This window comes from Chrysemys picta, chromosome 9 (genome assembly GCF_011386835.1).
Source record: "Chrysemys picta bellii isolate R12L10 chromosome 9, ASM1138683v2, whole genome shotgun sequence".
NCBI lineage: Eukaryota > Metazoa > Chordata > Testudines > Emydidae > Chrysemys > Chrysemys picta.
Genome location: NC_088799.1, coordinates 26,820,246 through 26,841,161, shown reverse-complemented (window position 1 = coordinate 26,841,161; position 20,916 = coordinate 26,820,246). Strand labels below are relative to the sequence as shown.

The 20,916-nt window shown below is 41.0% G+C and overlaps 1 protein-coding gene across 4 annotated transcripts in view; it reads left to right on the top strand.

Moving 5' to 3' along the window:
- Window positions 1–20,683, top strand: part of LOC101949538 (arylacetamide deacetylase) — a 168,300-nt gene extending 147,617 nt beyond the window's left edge. For 3 of the 4 annotated variants that reach the window (XM_024102550.3, XM_005286937.5, XM_005286938.5), the window contains exons 2-5: window positions 6,880–7,102; window positions 9,427–9,496; window positions 14,817–14,988; window positions 18,621–20,683. In XM_024102550.3, the coding sequence (XP_023958318.2) occupies window positions 6,907–7,102; window positions 9,427–9,496; window positions 14,817–14,988; window positions 18,621–19,229 (1,047 nt within the window). In that variant the 5' untranslated portion in view covers window positions 6,880–6,906 and the 3' untranslated portion in view covers window positions 19,230–20,683. Of the gene's footprint in view, window positions 1–1,243; window positions 1,319–6,879; window positions 7,103–9,426; window positions 9,497–14,816; window positions 14,989–18,620 lie in introns of those variants that run through there. The other variant, XM_005286939.4, reaches the window with a different exon arrangement.
- Window positions 20,684–20,916: the final 233 nt, after the last annotated feature.

Sequence of the window (20,916 nt, the reverse complement as noted above, 5' to 3'; positions counted from 1 at the left end):
TGTTCTTGCTAAACATTTTAAAGCAACATAAGAACTAGGTTTCAATATTTTTAAAACCCAGTGTTCCACTGGAAGGGGGGTAGGGAGGAAAAGCAAGTGGAAGAAGAAACAAGCCAGAGAAAACACAAGGCAGATTTTTTTTTAAGCTTATATCCTCTCTGTTTACACTGGTGCATTCAGAAACAGCACTGAGGAAACTTTACATCTACTTTACCTGAATGTTTGATTTTGGAGAGATTAGTTGTAGGATGTGTGTGTCCAACGCAATGAACAGTAAATAGGAATGCTATTGCTATGACTGACATAAATACTTTGACAATTATTATTTGTGAAATCCCTGGCTTCTGAACTGAGATGTTAGACTGGTGGTGAGCAAAGAATGTGAAATAGCCTGTGCTTACCACTAACCACTTCAGCTGGAGAAACTGGTTATGTGTGACATAACTGAGCTACTACAGAAAATTCAGAATGTTTACATTTATATTCATGTGGTATGGCAGAGAAAGGGAAACATCATGACCGTGGCCTTTCCCCAACTGTTACACCAGCGCTGTTACACCCTTATCAATCCCAAGCTTTAGATGAACTGGGTAAATTTCAATCCCTCTGTCCATCTGGGATGGCAGTTCTGCTGGCACTTTTCAGCAGAATAAGGAATAACCCTGGTGTCTAGGTATTTCTATCAAAATCTACTGAACTGGCTTATAACAATGGAAAGTAAGTTATCTTATCCTTCTTAGGAATGGAATAGAATACTAAGTAGTTGGTGCATTCATTATCCCGGACAGAATTGGAAAAGTAAAAAATAATGGGGAAAGGGCACACAGGGGCACTAATGTTATATTAGAGATGTTTCGGATCTTATTATTCATGCCCTGTGGTTGGCAGACTACTTAAATCAGGCAAAGAGAGCATTACACTATAGGCATCATTGAATCAGCACCACAGGTAGAGTTCAGTCAGTGGTTCTCTGCAGGACTGGGGAGAAAAATTCATGTGTGTAACACATGACTGGTGAGGCAGAAGTAGAATGCTGAAACAGAGACAGCCTCGTGACATACATGTCCTGGCATATAATCTCTTCATTATCTGGATTATGTACAGGTTAAAATTGTTTTTAATGCTCAGTTCAGGCAAACAAAACAGGAAAGAGTAGCTGCATTATTCAAAGCTTTAAAAAAGATCAATTGGTTGCAACAGAATTTGACCCAAACTCCTGTCCTTTCCCCTTTTGCTTTTACAGTCAGCTCCATGCACAATGTGAGTGTAACTAGAGCTGTTGAAGACTGTTGCTGCAGATGGAAAGGAGAAATGGAAGGTAACATAGCCTTCCCTCGGGAGCAAAGAATTATAATCCAAGGAGGTGCATCATTTTTGCAGGCAGCCTATATACTGATAGCAATAACAACGGTTCTTAGCATTCTGCAAAACAAAAAGAAGAAAAAAGTTGTCCCAAACCTCTGTATATGATTTCAAAGGAGACAGTGGGTGACATTCAGTAGGGGTCAATGGAGTTACACCAGAGTTTTTACCCAATATCTACATAAGTAAACAGTTCTAGAAAAGTAAATCTATACATCAACAGTGTGGCTTCATCCAGAATATGTCATGCAGTATTGGTCACCCATTTCAAAAAGGAGATTGCAGAATAGAGGGGATTCAGAAAAGGGCAACAAAAATGATTATGGGCATGGGAAAAACTCTCCTATGAACAGAAATGGTAAAGATTGGGATTGTTTAACTTCGAAATGAAACGAACAAACAAGAACGGACATAATAAAAGTCTCTAACGATCTTGAGAAGAAACATTGGTAGCTTTGGTTCTCCCTCTCTCGCAACATTAAAATAAGGTGAAATTCAAGGAAGCTAAAGGCTTCAAAACCAAGCTTTTCACACTACATGAAATTAGACTGTAGAACTCATTGCCAGCAGATGTCACTGAGGGCAAAACCTTAGCAAGAGTCAGAGAAAGGTTGGATGTGTATACCAATAACAAGCATATCCAGTGTTATAGTAGTAAATGGTAGCCTAAATTTTGGAAGAGGTATAAAACTTTATGCTTCAGGGTTTAAATCCTTTTCTAACTGTAAGGGATTAAGAGGACCGCAATGTGGTCTCTCATTATCCCACCTCTACCTAATGTGAGGTTTTCTTGCACCTTCTTCTGAAGCATCTGAGTGCTGGCTATGGTCAGAGACAGGATATTGGACTAGATGGACCTTGAGTCTGATCCAATATGGCAATTCCTGGGTTCCTAATTCTTCTGCTATTTTGACTTTGAGTACCAAATATTAAATCAGTCACATAGACAATTGCCCCTAAATGGTGACAATCTCTGAAATAATCAGGGATTATTTGGAAAATGTTAATGTTTTTCCAGCTACTGCTTGGAACAGCTAATGGTCACAGATAGGTACTGAACAGCAGGCCCTGCAAAACTCTAGACTGAAAAGCTAATGAGATTGTTTGATCTCTCCATGTGTAGACCAGTGGAGTCATTTATAATATGCCTTCCACTGTAATAAGGCCATTCTGTCATATTCAAATACATTGAGACCCTCTGATATGGAAACCAATTTTTGCATCCCCAGAACAACTTCAATAAGCTAAGTAAAGGTATTTCATAAAATATCAATGTTGTTTGTTATGTATATATCATTACTCTGCTATTTTAGTGCTTGTCTAAGATCGGCTGGCTAGCATGCAACTGAAGTTATAAATGAATACAAAAGTAGATAAGCTTACATGCTGAACTGGGCCATTTCGAGTTCTAAAAGGCAGGTTTTAAAAAGTAGTTATGCTTAATATTGGTGTGGGCAGAACACTATGAGGAACTGAAATATGTTGTTGGTTACCTTACAGGAGTTACGTAGGGAAACAGTGAAAAATCATATAATTCTTTGCAGTACTAACAATATATATATTTCTAAAATCAACTTCTAAAGACTTTTCAAATGTTCTAGAAACATTACTATACACGTACTTTAACTCTTCGAACTAGCAGCAAGAACGCTGTGACCTAAATTTGCATTTCATAGCTGGATTCAATCGCCTCTTTCAGAAGATTCAATGTAACATCTAAAGAACAGCAAGGGCATGCATAGTACTGTGTACACTTTTCTGAGGGTTGTTCTTCCTCAAAGGTTTTGTCTCCAAAATCCTCCTGGCTTTTGAAGCCATTTAACTGAATGTGGTAGAAATAATTTGTCAAAGATTGTTAGAGGACATACACCAATCCCATAACTAGATACCCACAGATCTTCAAAGCAATGAGAAAGGTGGTGTGTGCTGAAAAGCCTGGAGCATATAGTTCACCTACTGGGTTTAACTATCCTTGCACCAAAATGAAGAGAGTGTTTTCAGATAAAACATTTTATTGACAAATGCCAATTTGTGAAAACCAAAACTTTTTGGGAAGGTTGCTCAGATCCAGGATGTAATTTCTGGTCAAAACAGGAAGGAGAGAGAGTGACCCCTAGATACCCAATAACCCAGTGGTAAGGGTGTTCACATGAAATGTGGAAGAGACAGTGTCAAGTCCCTGTTCTGCCTCATTTGGAGCAAGGACTTGAATGTATGTGTCTCACGCAGACAGTTTTGTTCTGCACCAAAACAAAAACAAAAGAAACCTCCCAATTTTTCATGCAGTGAAATCTTTGTTTTCCTAGTTAGGAGTAAACTTTAGTCCATCATATCTGCATTTCCAAGACCATGAGGAATAGCTCTGTATATTCTCAGTAGATGTGTTCCAACTGGAAAGCCACCCAAACTCACAGGAAGTACACTGTGAAGACAGACTGCTCCTCAGCACCTCTCTATGCCACAGTGATTGTACTATGGACATTTTGTGGGAACCCCCAGAGAGGGGGTGAATGACAGCAGAAGTAGTGAAATTAGCCCAACTTTCCCTTGACTTGGTGGCAGAATTTTAACAAGACATTCCTACAAGACCCCAAGTGTCTCTTCTAGCATGTTGCCACTCTCCCTACCTCCACCTGTGTAGGAGAACATCTATACAGAGAAGCTTCAGTGGTGTCTGGTAACAAGGAGAGCATAATTACATGGCTCCCAATACTGTAATATCTGAACTCCTCACAGTCTAATGTATTTATCCTCACAATACCTTGGGGAGTAGGGAACTTCTTTATTCCTCTTTTCACACACTGGGAACTGAGGCACAGAGATGCTAAGCATCACAAGAAGACTGGTGGAGCAAGAAGTGAAACTTGGGACTCCGGAGTCCTAGGGTAGTGCCCTAAGCACTGGAGCATCCTGCCTCCCTGCTTTTCCCAGTTACAAACAATATGCCCTCCCACTTGGCACATGTTGGTACCCACCAAACCAGAGGCATATTCACCATCATGAAGTTCTTCATTCTTAATTTCCTCCAGTTGTCGGGAACAGAGACTATTTCAAACATTTGACAGTTATTGATTTGTTGTTAACCAATTAACCAAAAAGCTTCATAGATTTTAAGACTATTGTGATCAACTAGTTTAGTACTGCAATAAGTCCTGGTCTTCTACTTGCTCCTGCGATGGAACCTCAAGGGCAGCCCCCTGCAGCAAGAGCAGTTAGTATTCCCATTACTCCTGAGGGCCCCAGTGGCACAGATTCCATTAATTAGCAGTTTGACTTTAAGCAAGGTGGATATAGTGTCTAATTATTAGATCCTTATAATCAGTGGAGGATGGAGTCAATTGCTGGCCACTGTCAGCTGTACCATTGAAAAAAAACCCCCAACCCTTCCCCCTCCCCCCCAAAACCAAGACCATAATAGCATACTGTATGTTGCCTGCTCTCAGATACCTGGAAGCTATGGATATTTTTATGTCCAATGCCAATTCTGTTTGGTTTGTATTGTTAAGTTACTCTTTTGCTGTGTCATTGTCTATAACATTTTTGTGTTTGTATGTAATAAAACAGACAGGGCTGGTTCTGGGCAGTTAAGTAAGTCAGAGAGATTTATGGTGGGGAATTTCATTTTAAACACTCCTGGGGGTTGAAACTGTCCTAACAGATAAGCTTCCAAGAGCTCGTTAAAATCTATTTACAGAATGTTTGGAGGGAGAAAGAATGCGGGCTGATATGTTTCAGGCAGTGTGGAATGCTGGTAGTGAAAGGTTATCTACTGGATCTTCTGTTTTTGTTCATCTGCATTCCTAATAACAGCGGTAGAGTTCCCCCTCCCCTAATATGAATCTACAAAGCATGTAATGTTCCCACACAGGTAAAATCCAAAGGCAGCAGCTCCCTTATGACTATTGCTGCAGAATACTGTATGTATTAATAAGGAAGTGATACTTTTGATGAAGAGATTGAGTGAACTATTCTTATTGTCTCTCCAACCCAGAGGGAATTTCTTCTCCTGTGAGAGAAGATGTAGCTTCATTTGAAATTCCTATTCCTTTTGGGTGTGGAGAGGAGAGCCACCAAAAGTCTCCCTATACATTTCCTGCTGATCCCTCAGGAAGGATCAAAGACTTCCATTGGCCACATCTTCCCTCTTATCCTGTTGGCATATAAGGCCTATCTCACTTGTAATTTGTTTGTTTTTGTATTGATTGATTCATGTGGTGTTTTTGTATTTGTTTCTATGTATTTCTACAGAAATGAAGGTATAAAACATGTAATACATGTAGACAAAATAAAATAAATATGCAGGACCATATTGTACCATCAGTTTTTAAGCAGAACTACAATGAAATCAGTAAAGAGTTCGCCTTAATAACTGATAGTGTAGAACAGGGGTCAGCAACCTTTCAGAAGTGGTGTGCCGAGTCTTCGTTTATTCACTCTAATTTAGGGTTTCGCGTGCCAGTAATACATTTTAACGTTTTTAGAAGGTCTCTTTCTGTACATCTTTAATATATAACTAAACTATTGTTGTACGTAAAGTAAATAAGGTTTTTAAAATGTTTAAGAAGCTTAATTTAAAATTAAATTAAAATGCAGAGCCCCCCGGACCGGTGGCCAGAACCCCGGCAGTGTGAGTGCCACTGAAAATCAGCTTGTGTGCCGCCTTCGGCACGCGTGCCATAGGTTGCCTACCCCTGGTGTAGAACGTCCCATGCTAATTAAGATTCAGATGAAAGATTTGAGTTCAGTTTATTGTACATCATTTTTGCTATTACAAGACACCATGAAAAGACAAACCGTTAAAATCAATATTTCCAAACAGAGAGGCGGCTTTGGTAGGTGTATGTGTATTGTTTTTGTTGGTGGTGGTTTTAATTATCTAATTCTTAGGACAGTGATTTCCAGCCAGTGCTCAACAGTACTTGTCCTTCCATGTTTTGGGAGTAGGTTCTGATCCTGGGGGGGTCTCAAAAGGGCACAAATGAATACCAGACATCAGTCCAGTTCCTAGATCGACTCAAATCATTGCTTTGTTTCGGGGCTGCAACAGCGCCAAACAGGCTGTTCCAGCAGACCAGGTTGCCGGGAGCACATCAGCATTCTAGCCACACCCCCTTCACCCTAGAAGTCCAGCTCCTGCTCTCTATCTTAATGCTTGTGCACTGGGTGCTGGAGTTCCCCTCTGCCCACCTTCCATTCAGTTATGAGGCTGGGTTTTGGAAGAGCCTAAGTTCCACTACAGATGAGAACACACAAAAGAGATGGGGAAATAGTGGGCAGTGGGTGGTACACCTTGGCTCCTAGTATGGCAAACTGATACAGTTGCCCAGAAAAGTTGGCAACCACTAGTTTACAGAATGAATTCAGTGGGAGAAGGATTAATGGCAAAACTCCTATTGACTTACATAAAGCAAAGGACGGCCCTTATTGTACATAGTATGGACTGTACAGGTAGGATTCAGTCTGTAATTGATGTACTGATGTTAAAACTTACTTTGTTTTCATTTCCTTTGACCTTAGGCTGAGTTTGCTGAGTGGCTGGGTCTGATGCACTACATGGAAGTTCTGATGATGATCACAAGTATTGAGTACACTGCACCAATATCAGATGAAAATGTGACCGTCACTGACACAAAATTTAACAATGTTCCAGCCCGTTTGTACATACCCAGGAAGCAATCCAGTGGGCTGAAAAGGGCAGTGATTTATATTCATGGTGGAGGCTGGTGTGTAGGAGGCTCAGGTAAATACAAGGGGCTCTTCTTTTCACTAACTAGAGTCTTGTACCAAAGGTCTCACTTACTGTTGTAAGGTGTTAGTTTTTTGTATACAATATTGCTTTCTAGTCACTGGCCCACAAAACCGATAAGTGACCTGCTACTAATCACAGTTGCGAAAGCTCTTTTGTAGCTCAGGTGACACAGGTCAGTGTCTTTTGAGGAGAAGAATAAAGGTTCTAGTTCCACATTCCTGTGTATGTGATCACGTAAATGTTATCTGCAGCACATGGATTTGTTACACTAACAAAAACAGGAGAAAGGAGCAAGAACAGGAATGGCCAGGCCCCTCATAAGGGAGAAGAACATCTAAATGGGGAAGTCAGGTGCCTCCCAGAGGAGGAAATCCCTGTGAAAGGCTGACCCACAGATAGGACAGTGCTCATGGTGGAGCCTCATGGGGAGGAAGAAGTGTCCATCACAAGGGAGGGACTGAGTTTCTCTTGGGTTAAGTGTGAGTGATGGGTGGGTGTTCATGAAAATGGGCTGAGTGCAGGGGAGAGAAGTGTCCTGGAGTCATCAGCATCTCACAGGGGAAAGCGAAGAGACAACCTAGGGGAAAGGAATGGGAGGTAGAAAGGAGCTCTGGCTACCAGATGCTTCTCCACCAGGACCGGCTCCAGCATTTCTGCCGCCCCAAGCAAAAAAAAAAAAAAAGCCGCGATCGGCGGCGGCAGTTCAGCAGCAGGTCCTTCGTTCCTAGAGGGAGTGAGGGACCTGCCGCCGCGAATTACCGCAGGTGCCGCCCCTCTCCCTTGGCCGCCCCAAGCCCCTGCTTGTTAAGCTGGTGCCTGGAGCCGGCCCTGTTCTCCACATGATTCTGCTGTCTCCACAGGAGGAGAGGGAAAGCAACCATTAGTCTCTCTCTGATAACCTAGAGGGCAGCCTAGTATCTTTTGCCATCTAAAGTGTATTTTGATTGGCCCAGATCCTTAGATTCTCCATGCCTTTTAAGAATGACCATAGAGAGAAAATGGGAAGAAATCAAATGGTGCAATGCAGAGGTTATTAGGCCCTTCTTATGGTTACTCTACATCTTCTGTTAGAAGGTACGTATTCAGAATGCCAGAATTAGGAAGCATTCCTAACAAGTCAATGTGTGGAGGGTCCCCTTTTCCTCATGAGAAGGCAGAGTTATCCATTAACTTATATGTTACATTTCTTTCACCACTGAGGGTGATTTTAGTACTGTGCCTCTAGGAAAGGCCTGAATTAGGAGATCATTTTCAGAAATTAGAGCAAGAGCCCAGTCTGTCTTGTGTTTTCACTGGCAGGGAAAATGTATTACCGAAAAAAAAGAGAAAAGACATTGTAACTAACCTTGCTTCTTCAGGCACCACTACATTAATTATATTTCTCCATGTATGCCATGGTTCCCCTGGGGTGCTATGTTGTATAAATAAATTCAAACCACATGTGTAATTTAAAAGGGTCTCTTCTATTTAGGGAAAGCTTTTCCTATCAGGTCGGCATTTCTGATGCTCTGCATTCTCCTGGAAGAAGGAAAAGTAGATCTCTTTTGTTTCAGTTTGCTATAGAGACTATCTCCCTGCTTGTTTTTGCTTAGTCTTCTTCCACATTACTTCCAACAAGGCATTTTAAAATGTTTTGATTTTTTGTGCTATGCTTTTGCTAGTATTATTTAATTGGAATGATTTCTCTTGTCCCTCACACTTACACCCAGCCATGTTTTCCCTCGTCACAAACATTCTCTGCTTCTTCTTAATGTACTTTAATGACTGTAATAAATGATTATAAATTACCATTTTAGGATGAGCAGCCAGACTGGTATCACAAACAAAAGCATCTATGGCTTAAATTCCTAATGATCACTAAATAGCTCACATTTCATTGCTCCCTCTATACTAGGGAAGGTGGTTGCTAGTCTGCCAGAGACTGAGACAAATTTCTCTTCTCTCTCACACATGCAACCCCTTTAATTTCAGCATGGTTGCACGCATGTGACGAGAGATAAATCTTCTCCTCCTTGGTGTAATTTTCATTCCTTTTTTGTCTGTCATAAAATCCAAGCTTTCATGATAAATAATGCACAGCTCTTTCATGGGTGTCTTCTTGGATAGTGTTCAAGCACCAGTTGAATCATTTGCTTACTTTGTGCTTCTCGATAAAGTTGTATGTACAACAGTTGAATTGCATTGCTGTGAAGGCACTGAACTGTGGAGATTTTGGAAAGGGACCAGAGGACTTCTGCTAAGAGAAATGTGGAGCTGTTTACGTATTTGTTTATAAGTGCAATCAAATATGCTTTAAGTGACTTATTTCATTGCAGCCATGGAGCCCTATGACCTCCTGTCAAGATGGACTGCAAACAAGTTAAATGCTGTTGTCATATCAGTCGAGTAAGAGCGATTCTGTTTCTAGACTGAACTAGGGGTTGGGATAAATGACCCTTTGCTATATATTTGTGTTGGGGTATGTGTTTTATGTGGTTAACAATAATTACTTGCAAACAAAAACTTCAAAGATTTTAATAGTGAACACTGTCCCGATGGTGGTGCATGGGTATTCTTTTGTGAGGGGGGGTGGGTAGCTAACCTTCTGCTCTGCGTCCTGGGCAGGGATAATGCCTATTTGTCCAGATGTGCCCAGCCCATAGTTATAGGCACTTTCTAATTAGGATAAATGTTAGCATTCCTCTTTATGTCAGATTTTTCACTTACAGTGGACCCCGTACTTCCCTGCAGAAAAGTGAACAGACAAGAGCCAAGACCTGCAGATCCCTTTCCAAGGAATGGGTTAGGGAGGAAAAGAGCAGCATCCTTCCTGAATGCTTTCCCTTCTCCTTCCAGAGGGCCTGATCCAAAGCAGCTCATTCAAATAGCTGGAAAGACTTGCATGGAATCCACACCTTTATAATGCCATTACAAAATGAAATTAAATTCTATTGGTATGTGCAGGGGGGAGGAAGGGTGGCCAACTTGGTAATATTTAAAAACTGGACACTCAAGCAGGAGTGCTGGAACTTATCCAGCCCCGCCTCTTCCACCCCAGGCTCCGCCCCATCCACTCCTCTTTCCCCTTCCCCCTCGTCGCTCGCTGCTTTTCCCCCCCTACGCAAACCCTTCCCTTCCCACTTGAATGAGGAGAGACTCTCCTGTGGAGCCAGGGCTGGGAGCTGCCCCGGCTGAGTAGGGGCTGGCGCGGGTGATGACCCAGTGCCTCCCCACTTCCCTCTCCCACAGTAACCGGACTTTGGGTGTCTGGTCAGTGGAACTGACTGGACACTGTCAGGTTCCCTTTTCAACTGGACGTTCTGGTTGAAAACTGGGCACCTGGCCACCCTAGGGTGATGATGAGATAAGCTGATTTTCAATTAGCTCAGTATTTTATTTAGTTGTGTCTTTGTCTATTAAAAAGAATGGGTCCATGTTCAAGAGGCATATACAATATGGGAAAAAAATCAGCTAAAGTTTGGAAGCCATTTTTTGCACTTTTAAAAGGCATTTGAAGCTGCTCTGTTTCTCCTTTTTCCATATCTCAGCTTTTACATTTTTGTAACTTTGAAATAGACAGTTTGATTTTATTTAGAAAATTACGACTCTTCATTTTAACCAAGTTCACACCAGGAATAGATTTTTATAGTTGAATTCTACATCCTTGAAGCAAGAGATTTATCACAGGCACTCCATTACTAGGGTGTTGGGCATAGTAGAAAAGCCTACACCAGATCACTCCTTCTTGCAGAAAAGTCCATGGAAAGGGTTGCAGAGGAAGGAAGTTTCCATGATCTCTTTACTGAGTCTTTCCCCGCCAGACTGGTGTAAGGGAGTGGAACATGGCGTTTCCCTCCCCAAGAAAAGATTGCAGTGGCCACCCCAAACTTGATTAAACCCCCATGTATTCATGTGACTCTCTAGAAATCTGCAAGTGGCCAGTGGTATCTGTGCCTCTGTAATAGCTCTGACCCCGGCAGTACCCCAGCCCTGCTCTCTGGCAGTGCACATCCATTATATTTAATGGTGTAAGTAAAGCATAAGAATGGACATATCAGATCAACAATCCATCTAGCTCATTATCCTGTCTTCAGACAGTGGCCAGTGCCAGACGCTTCAGAGGGAATGAACAGAACAGCATTATCATATGATACCTGTTGTCCAGTCCCAGTGTTACCCGGGGTTCTTTCAACCCAAAGCTCTTGGTAACTTTTACTCTGTGCGAGGAAGTGTCAGGAAATAAATCAGGGAAGACATGGCTGTCTGACCGATAGATGGCTGGCACAAACAGGACAACACAAGAGTGCTTTCCTTAAAGCTAAACTTTACTTAGACTCAAGCACTTACACACGTCCGCAACAAGATTAGTAAAACACCCCCAACCCTTGATAATGACCAAAGCTGAGTGTGGCTCTAGAGTGGCACAGTGGCAGCCCATCTGCTGCTGGGGGAACACAAGATGCATCCAGAGGGAGAGGCCAGTCCCGAAGAGTTCCCCCATCTCAAGCTTTCCCCCCTTATTTATACATTAGTAATACGATGACATGTCCCTTAAAGAAACCTTGTCAAGTAAGCAGTTTCAAGCAAGAGGCTCCTTCTGATTATTGATTAACCAGGTGTGGGTTTTTCCAGAGTCTGCAGCTCTGAGACCCCAATAGACATTCCTGCTCTTTTAAAATGCATGTATCAGCAACTTCAACATTATTCTTATCAGGAAGGATGCGGGATCAAGCTGCCCCTTCCGTGGCACCCCAAAACCCCTTCCCCTCCTGCCTTGGTCAAGCTGAGTTTGCTGACTGGCCAATTTACAGCTTGTTGACTAGGTTGCTTTTTAACAATAAGCCATAGTGGTTTCAAGCACTTTACTGGTTTGCCAAAGTCTCCCTGTACACCAGCATCTGACAGTCAGAAGCTTAGGGACACCCAGAGCTTGGGGTTCCATCTCTGACCATTTTGGCTGATAGCCATTGATGGACCTATCCTCCATGAACTCATCTAATTTTTTGAACCCAATTATACTTTTGGCCTTCACAACATCCCCTGGCAATGAGTTCCACAGGTTGACTGTTGGTTGTGTGAAGCAGTACTTCCTTTTGTTTTAAACCTGCTGCCTATTAATTTCATTGAGTGACTCCTGGTTCTTGAATGATGTGAAGGGGTAAATAACACTTTCACTTTCTCCACACCATTCATGACTTTATAAACCTCAGTCATATCTCTACTTAGTCCTCTTTTTCCAAGCTGAAAAGTCCCAGCCTTTTAAAACTCCTCATATGAAAGCTGTTCCATACCCCTAATCATTTTTGTTGCCCTTCTCTGTACTCTTTCCAATTCTAATATATCTTTGCTGAGCTGGAGTTACCAGAACTGCATGCAGTAGTCAATGCGTGGGTGTATCGTGGCTTTGTATAATGGCCTTATGATATTTTCTGTCTTATTATCGATCCCTGTCCTAATGGTTCCAAACATTCTGTTCACTTTTTGACTGCCTCTGCACATTGAGCAGATGTTTTCAGACAATTTTCCACAATGACTCCAAGATCTTTCCTGAGTGGTAACAGCTAATTCAGACTCCATCATATTATATGTATAGTGGGGATTATATTTTCCAACGTGCATTACTTTGCATTTATCAACATTTAATTTCATCTGCCATTTTGTGTCCCACTCACCCAGTTTTGTGGGATCCCTTTGTAACTCTTCACAATCTGCTTTGGACTTAGGCTGTCATGTGTAATTACTCAAGATAGTTATGTAGCTATACAATACAAATGCATCCACAGAACCCAAGGCCTGTGTATCTTTTTTAAAAGGATTGCCCATAGGAAGTTCATTATTAAATGTCAAACATGGATTTTACTTTCAGATCACCATCCAAATGTCACTATCAAAGAGCCATTTGCAATGCTGAGCAAACCACTGATGACCATGGGTGGCCTAATTATAGAAAAAACTGCAGTAGTGGGTATTAAGAACACAATAATGTAATCAATTGAAGACTACTTCTAGGATTGCCATTGTTTCCGTACCTGCCTCTTTGCAATAGGAAATTGGCTTGGCACACTAGACTCCACTGTAGTAATTACGTTGTCTTGTAAAACTAACATTAAATTAACAGGCACTCCATTAGATTGGTAGAACTCATGTTAATCGCCTTATACTGTGAATCAAGGTTTCCCAGGCACCAACCCTAACTGTCAGCCATGGTGATATGGCTGTTCATCAATCAAGGGATTAAGTTTTCCTCTGCAAATACCCTATTTTTATTTTAAAATATGCCAGATAAGAAATGAAGGGCTGGGACATTAAATTTGAAAGAGAGCAGGAGTAGGGAGAGCAACAGTACTGCTCTGATAGGACAGCATTTTACCCTGTGTCCCTGGATGCACTCCAGGGAAAGGATGCAAGGAGGCTCTTTGCTTTTTGCACACTTCTGCATGCAGGTGAGCAAGATTAGAGGAAGCAATAGGGAGTAATGTATCCGCCAGTGTTCTGTCACCCCAAGGGCCACAGCCAGGCAGCTTGAGGCGATTACGTTACTGTTTCCACTGTACATATGCTGCAGGCACTCACAGAATTGTTTGTGCTGACTGCCTCTTTTTATATCTGGGCTAAGACTCAGTACACAGCCCATTCCACCAGGGCTTTTCTGAGCCATCCTATCAATAGGCTGTCTCAGGGACTCACCATGGCACGAGCATCATTCATCCCCCTCCTAGTTTCTAAAATTTCTTTAAAAATGTAAAATACTTTGAACAGTGACTATGGAAAATGGTGCCTTCTTACACCACAAATCTGTTCCCTGTGTGTATGTTCAGAGCCCCATCTGCTAACTTTAGTGACTGAAATAATTTTTTTACTGATTTATTTTTTTGCCCTCTGGGCCCCAGTCTGGAAATAAATGTAATCTCCCCACCCAACCACTTGAACATAATGCATCCCTGTCCAGGACCTAGCCTGTCCTTCTGGTGTCTTCAGTGATGGACTAGTAGAGTGTTTCATAGTATTTTATGCATTTGGCTAGTTGTCTGTTTGGGACAAAGTTGTGCTTCAACTCCCAGTAGTGGCTTCATCATTCATGAACTTTGTTTAAATCAGTAACCACCCAGAGGTGATGGGATTTTTCTCCATGTTTTCTCTAGCAGCACAATTATTGTAACCAGTGATATATGCTGGTATGCAATTATTGTCATTACATAGATCTGTAGAACAGTGACAATGCAATGAATACATTTACATAGTACTAGAATGTTCTCAAAATATGCGGGGGGAATTTCTTTAATCACAATAACATCAAACCAGTCACATTTAGTAGTACTTCTTATCACAACCCCTGGAACAGAGAGAGCATGATAGAAGTGAAACAAATCAATGTATGTATTGTAGTCAGCGGGTAATTGCAGAACAATGGAAGTTCACTGCTAATTTTGAATATGTTAGGGCAATAACTACCAGGACCATGATTTGTTTATATCTTCAGTAGAATGGAAGGAGAGAAAAGGCCCACTGGCAAAATATTGCCATTTCAACTAACTCTGATGAAAATTGACACATGACCCCAAGAAACAAATTTCAACTTTTACTGTCGGGTTGGAAAAAAAAAAGATGGAAATGGTAAAATTTTGCTACTGGATTAATGTGTGAATTTTCATGAAAATTAGCATCTTTAAAATGTGTTTGTTTTGCCAAGCAGCTCCAACTAACACATTTGTTTTTTCCCCCAAAGGTACAGATTAGCACCGATGTATCATTTTCCAGTTCAGTTTGAAGACGTGTACACTATAGTGAAGTTCTTCCTACAAAACAGTGTTCTTGTGCAATATGGGGTGGACCCAAATCGGATCTGTATTTCAGGAGATAGTGCAGGAGGTAACTTAGCTGCAGCAGTGGCACAGCAGGTATGTTGTTTATATTTTACAGGTCTAGAGATTTGTTCTGCTCATTTTTCTTACCAGGGTGATTTAGCAAAATATCTCTTAAATTTAAATATCTTAAATATCTCAGTTCATTAAAGAAAAATATGCCTTCCAGTTATTTTTCACTTCTATTTAGGCTGGTGTCCGTGAAAATTGAATCACACATAAGTGAGTAGATAAAAAACATCAGTTCTCAGGTTGGTGAATGTGGTTTTTGTATCTCAGATTGAACAAATTGCCTCAGCACGATTTACTTTAGTTGCTCTTACTAATGCTGTCACTGAGGCTACATCTACACTACGGAGGGGGGGGGGGGTGTCGATTTAAGATACGCAAATTCGCGTAGCTGAATTCGACGTATCGCAGCCGACTTACCGCGCTGTAGGGACGGCGGCAAAATCGACCTCTGCGGCTTCCCGTCGACGGCGCTTACTCCCACCTCCGCTGGTGGAGTAAGAGCGTCGATTCGGGGATCGATTGTCGCATCCCAACGGGACGCGATAAATCGATCCCCGAGAGGTCGATTTCTACCTGCCGATTCAGGCGGGTAGTGTAGACCTAGCCTTAATAACACTGTAGCACTAACTGATAAATGCCGCAGCTGGTGTCACAACCTGCTGGTGCGGGGAGACCTCCCAAATCTACATATCCCTGCAGAAAAAAGCTCTACTTAATAATATAATAATTAGTGTCAAATCATGCAGCCCTTATTCAGGTGAAACCCCATGAAATGGGGACTTTTTAAAAATAATTGCAGAATTTGGTCCATTTTGATTAAAGTGCTACTGCAAAAGGTGCTTAAATGTTAGGAACTGGTCAGTGTAGTACAGCCTTGTAAGCGGGTTGTTCTGTTTAGTTAAGGTATTCTGTACTGAAGTGAAGATGTTACTGCCCTGAGAAGAAATTATTTGTATTTTGTAAAGTCGCTGCTTTGGAAATGTTCCACGTTCATGGTGGTCAGTACAGCTAGGAGAAGGCTAGGATGACATTTAAGCAACCATGGTGTTGAATTAATTTCATATACTCTCATTTTATTCTCTATGTGTTAAAGATGGATGAAAGCTCAATTATTAGAGCCCTAAATCTCTCCTCAGATTTAATAAGACAGAGTGAATAAAGCTTATGTAGTGCAAAATAATTAATGAAGTCTCAAAAGTCTGTGTTTCATAAATCATGGATATTACAAAATAGCATTTTTACTAGTTAGAAATGCACCTGTGACTTCTAATTAATGCCCTTTAAAGAAGAACATTTTCAGATGTATTATTTTTATTCAGCACAAGAAATAATATGGAACTATTTCTTTAATTAGAACTTTACATGGGAAAACTCTTAATATCATTCAAGATATGCTTATACAACAATGTAGTCTTGGGTGACCTTCCTATGAACTAATGATTTTTATTAATCTACAAAAAGAAGAACAGGAGGACTTGTGGCACCTTAGAGACTAACAAATTTATTAGAGCATAAGCTTTCGTGGACTACAGCCCACTTCTTCGGATGCATATAGAATGGAACATATATTGAGGAGATATATATACACACACAGACAGAGAGCATAAACAGGTGGGAGTTGTCTTACCACCTCTGAGAGGCCAATTAATTAAGAGAAAACAAACTTTTGAAGTGATAATCAAGCTAGCTCAGTACAGACAGTTAGATAACAAGTGTGAGAATACTTACAAGGCGAGATAGATTCAATGTTTGTAATGGCTCAGCCATTCCCAGTCTTTATTCAAACCGGAGTTGATTGTGTCTAGTTTGCATATCAATTCTAGCTCAGCAGTTTCTCGTTGGAGTCTGTTTTTGAAGTTTTTCTGTTGTAATATAGCCACCCGCAGGTCTGTCACTGAATGACCAGACAGGTTAAAGTGTTCTCCCACTGGTTTTTGAGTATTTTGATTCCTGATGTCAGATTTGTGTCCATTAATTCTTTTGCGTAGAGACTGTCCGGTTTGGCCAATGTACATGGCAGAGGGGCATTGCTGGCACATGATGGCATATATCACATTGGTAGATGTGCAGGTGAACGAGCCCCTGATGGTATGGCTGATGTGATTAGGTCCTATGATGATGTCACTGGAATAGATATGTGGACAGAGTTGGCATCGGGGTTTGTTACAAGGATAGGTTCCTGGGTTAGTGGTTTTGTTCAGTGATGTGTGGTTGCTGGTGAGTATTTGCTTTAGGTTCGGGGGTTGTCTGTAAGCGAGGACACTACTGTGCTAATAAGCGATGGTCACATAAATACCACCCTATATCGGAAACCTACTGACCGCTACACTTACCTACATGCCTCCAGCTTCCATCCAGGACACACCACACGATCCATTGTCTACAGCCAAGCCCTAAGATATAACCGCATTTGCTCCAATCCCTTGGATAGAGACAAGCACCTACAAGATCTCTATCAAGCATTCTTAAAACTACAATACCCACCTGCTGAAGTGAAAAAACAGATTGACAGAGCCAGACGAGTACCCAGAAGTCACCTCCTACAAGACAGGCCCAACAAAGAAAATAACAGAACACCACTAGCTGTCACCTTCAGCCCCCAACTAAAACCTCTCCAGCGCATCATCAGAGATCTACAACCTATCCTGAAAGATGATCCTTTACTCTCACAGATCTTGGGAGACAGACCTGTCCTCGCTTACAGACAACCCCCGAACCTAAAGCAAATACTCACCAGCAACCACACATCACTGAACAAAACCACTAACCCAGGAACCTATCCTTGTAACAAACCCCGATGCCAACTCTGTCCACATATCTATTCCAGTGACATCATCATAGGACCTAATCACATCAGCCATACCATCAGGGGCTCGTTCACCTGCACATCTACCAATGTGATATATGCCATCATGTGCCAGCAATGCCCCTCTGCCATGTACATTGGCCAAACCGGACAGTCTCTACGCAAAAGAATTAATGGACACAAATCTGACATCAGGAATCAAAATACTCAAAAACCAGTGGGAGAACACTTTAACCTGTCTGGTCATTCAGTGACAGACCTGCGGGTGGCTATATTACAACAGAAAAACTTCAAAAACAGACTCCAACGAGAAACTGCTGAGCTAGAATTGATATGCAAACTAGACACAATCAACTCCGGTTTGAATAAAGACTGGGAATGGCTGAGCCATTACAAACATTGAATCTATCTCGCCTTGTAAGTATTCTCACACTTGTTATCTAACTGTCTGTACTGAGCTAGCTTGATTATCACTTCAAAAGTTTGTTTTCTCTTAATTAATTGGCCTCTCAGAGGTGGTAAGACAACTCCCACCTGTTTATGCCCTCTGTCTGTGTGTGTATATATATCTCCTCAATATATGTTCCATTCTATATGCATCCGAAGAAGTGGGCTGTAGTCCACGAAAGCTTATGCTCTAATAAATTTGTTAGTCTCTAAGGTGCCACAAGTCCTCCTGTTCTTCTTTTTGCGGATACAGACTAACACGGCTGCTACTCTGAAACTTTTTATTAATCTGTTTTATTTTGTTTTATTTTGCTTATACTGTAAAATTTCTTGTAGGATCTTCAGTCATTGTCAGGGAACTGAAACCTTTAATTGATTGTGTAAACATTTTAATTTTTTACAGCTGCTAGATGACCTTGAAGTTAAAGTTAAACTTAAGATCCAAGCTTTACTTTACCCTGCTCTTCAGACCCTTGATCTGGATTTGCCCTCCTATAAAGATAATGAGAACAAGCCAATTCTGCCCAAGTCATTGATGGTCAGATTCTGGAGTGAATACTTTACTACTGATGTCTCGCTTCAAGAAGCTATGGCTTCCAATAGTCATGTCCCTGCAGAATCAAGCCATTTGTTTAGGTTTGTAAACTGGAGCAGTTTGCTGCCTGAAAAGTTTAAAAAGGATCATGTTTATGCCAGCCCCATTTATGGAAGTTCCAGGCTTGGAAAAAAATATCCAGGATTTCTGGATCCAAGAGCTGCACCACTCTTGGTTGATGATACCAAGTTACTTGGCTTACCTGTGACATATGTCCTTACATGTCAACATGATGTCTTGAGGGATGATGGAATCATGTATGTCTCACGACTTAGGGAAGTAGGAATTGAAGTAATACATGACCACATTGAGGATGCAATTCATGGGGCTCTAATGTTTATTACAAGTCCAACTGATTTAGCTCTAGGACATAGAGTAGCAAATAAATATATTGAGTGGTTAAATATAAACTTATAAAGTGAAAAAGGGTATTTAATGCATTTGGCTCTTATTCACTGGGTCTGGGTGAAACACTGTATTTGGAGAGAAAAGGATCCCTGGTGAAAATTGTGGATGTGAAATTGCCATACTGAAACTGTACATTTTTCTACAATGTTTGGGTTCAGGTTGGCTTCTTGCCTACTCTGGCAGGTGACTTAGGCTGTCTCTAATCTAAGTGCTCTTTCATCACTGGGATACGAAATCCAAGTACAATCGCCCTTACTGCCATCAGTTACGAGCCTTGAATTTCTCTACACAAGAATACAAGTTCCCCTGCACCAGATCCTTTTACACCTAACTACCCCTACCCACTCTGCCCACTTCCTTTCTTTCTATTCTATGGGTTCTGCTGCTAACCTATCACAGCAAATCATACTTCCCAAAGTGTCTTTATCTTTCAGGACTTCTCTATTACAATCCATGCTCCATGCCTCATAAGCCTGTATGTGTGCTGATCCATCTTAGTGTCCTTCCCCCCACCCTTGAATGGATATCAGTGGGATCACTTAACAATAGAATGTTTGTGTTAGCCCATTTAATATCATCAGTGGTGGTCAGTTCCCATAGTCATTAGTGAGAAACGAGTCTGGATTACAAGGGGAGGTGGAGATGAAGGGCAGGGCAGGGACCAAATTCCATGGCTGAGGCAAGGACACAATTTTGTGTAAGCCTGAGAAGCCTTTGTGGCTGGCACTTGTGTGGGTATGTTTCTCTTCTCGGCAGAATGCAAGGAAGCAGTTGAAAACATAACTGAATTTGAATGGCTGTGAATATGACAGCAGTTATAAATATGTAATTAGGTTTTGGTGCCATTATTAGACTTTGTCTAATCACATTCATCAACTTTTTTGTTTACTGCAAAAAACAAAGTGTAATTTAACAGCATTGGATACTGTATGATCAAAAAAAATAAAACGCTGAAGATTACAGCCTTGCAATAACACCATTTTGTGGCTTGTGTTTCTCTTATTACTCATTATATGGTAAGCCTTATGATTTTAAGTTAGCTGTATTTATTCCATTAGTATAACACTTGCATACAGCACATTTTAAAATCTAGGCTTAGACATGATATGGACTCAAACAAGACACAAATCTCAGTCAGTCTATATTGCATGAATATGTTTTAACACAAACATAAATGTTTTGTACATTAAAAATGTGTCCTAAAGGTTTTGGAATCATGAAAAGTCACAGCCCTGAGTTTTTGTTTGTTGTTTGTTTGTACATGTGGCATCTATTTGAATATTTATTGTTTTTTGATGTGCTAGTAACATGCTGTATTTTCTCCCTAAGAAAAACACACAATCTTCAAGAAGTCAACATTTTTACAGCTATGTATAAAAACAGAATGTGTGTGCAATGATTATCATATTTTTCCTCAATTTTCATCATTATTGTTATCAAAATTAAACTTGCCTTTGATTCTACCACATGTACTGTACATCTTTCAAACTTTGCATTTACAGGAGATGATAAAGAAGCTCACTTTGCATATATAAAAATAATCAATATAACCAGTTTGGGCCAAATCCTATTAGATGACGGACCTCCAGCATTGATTTCAGTGGAGTTGTGGGTGCACCTCTTAACCACCATGACTCTTGAGGACTCTTGTCTCTTCTGAAAGGAAAGTGGTTGAAAATATTTCTTTTTATCAACA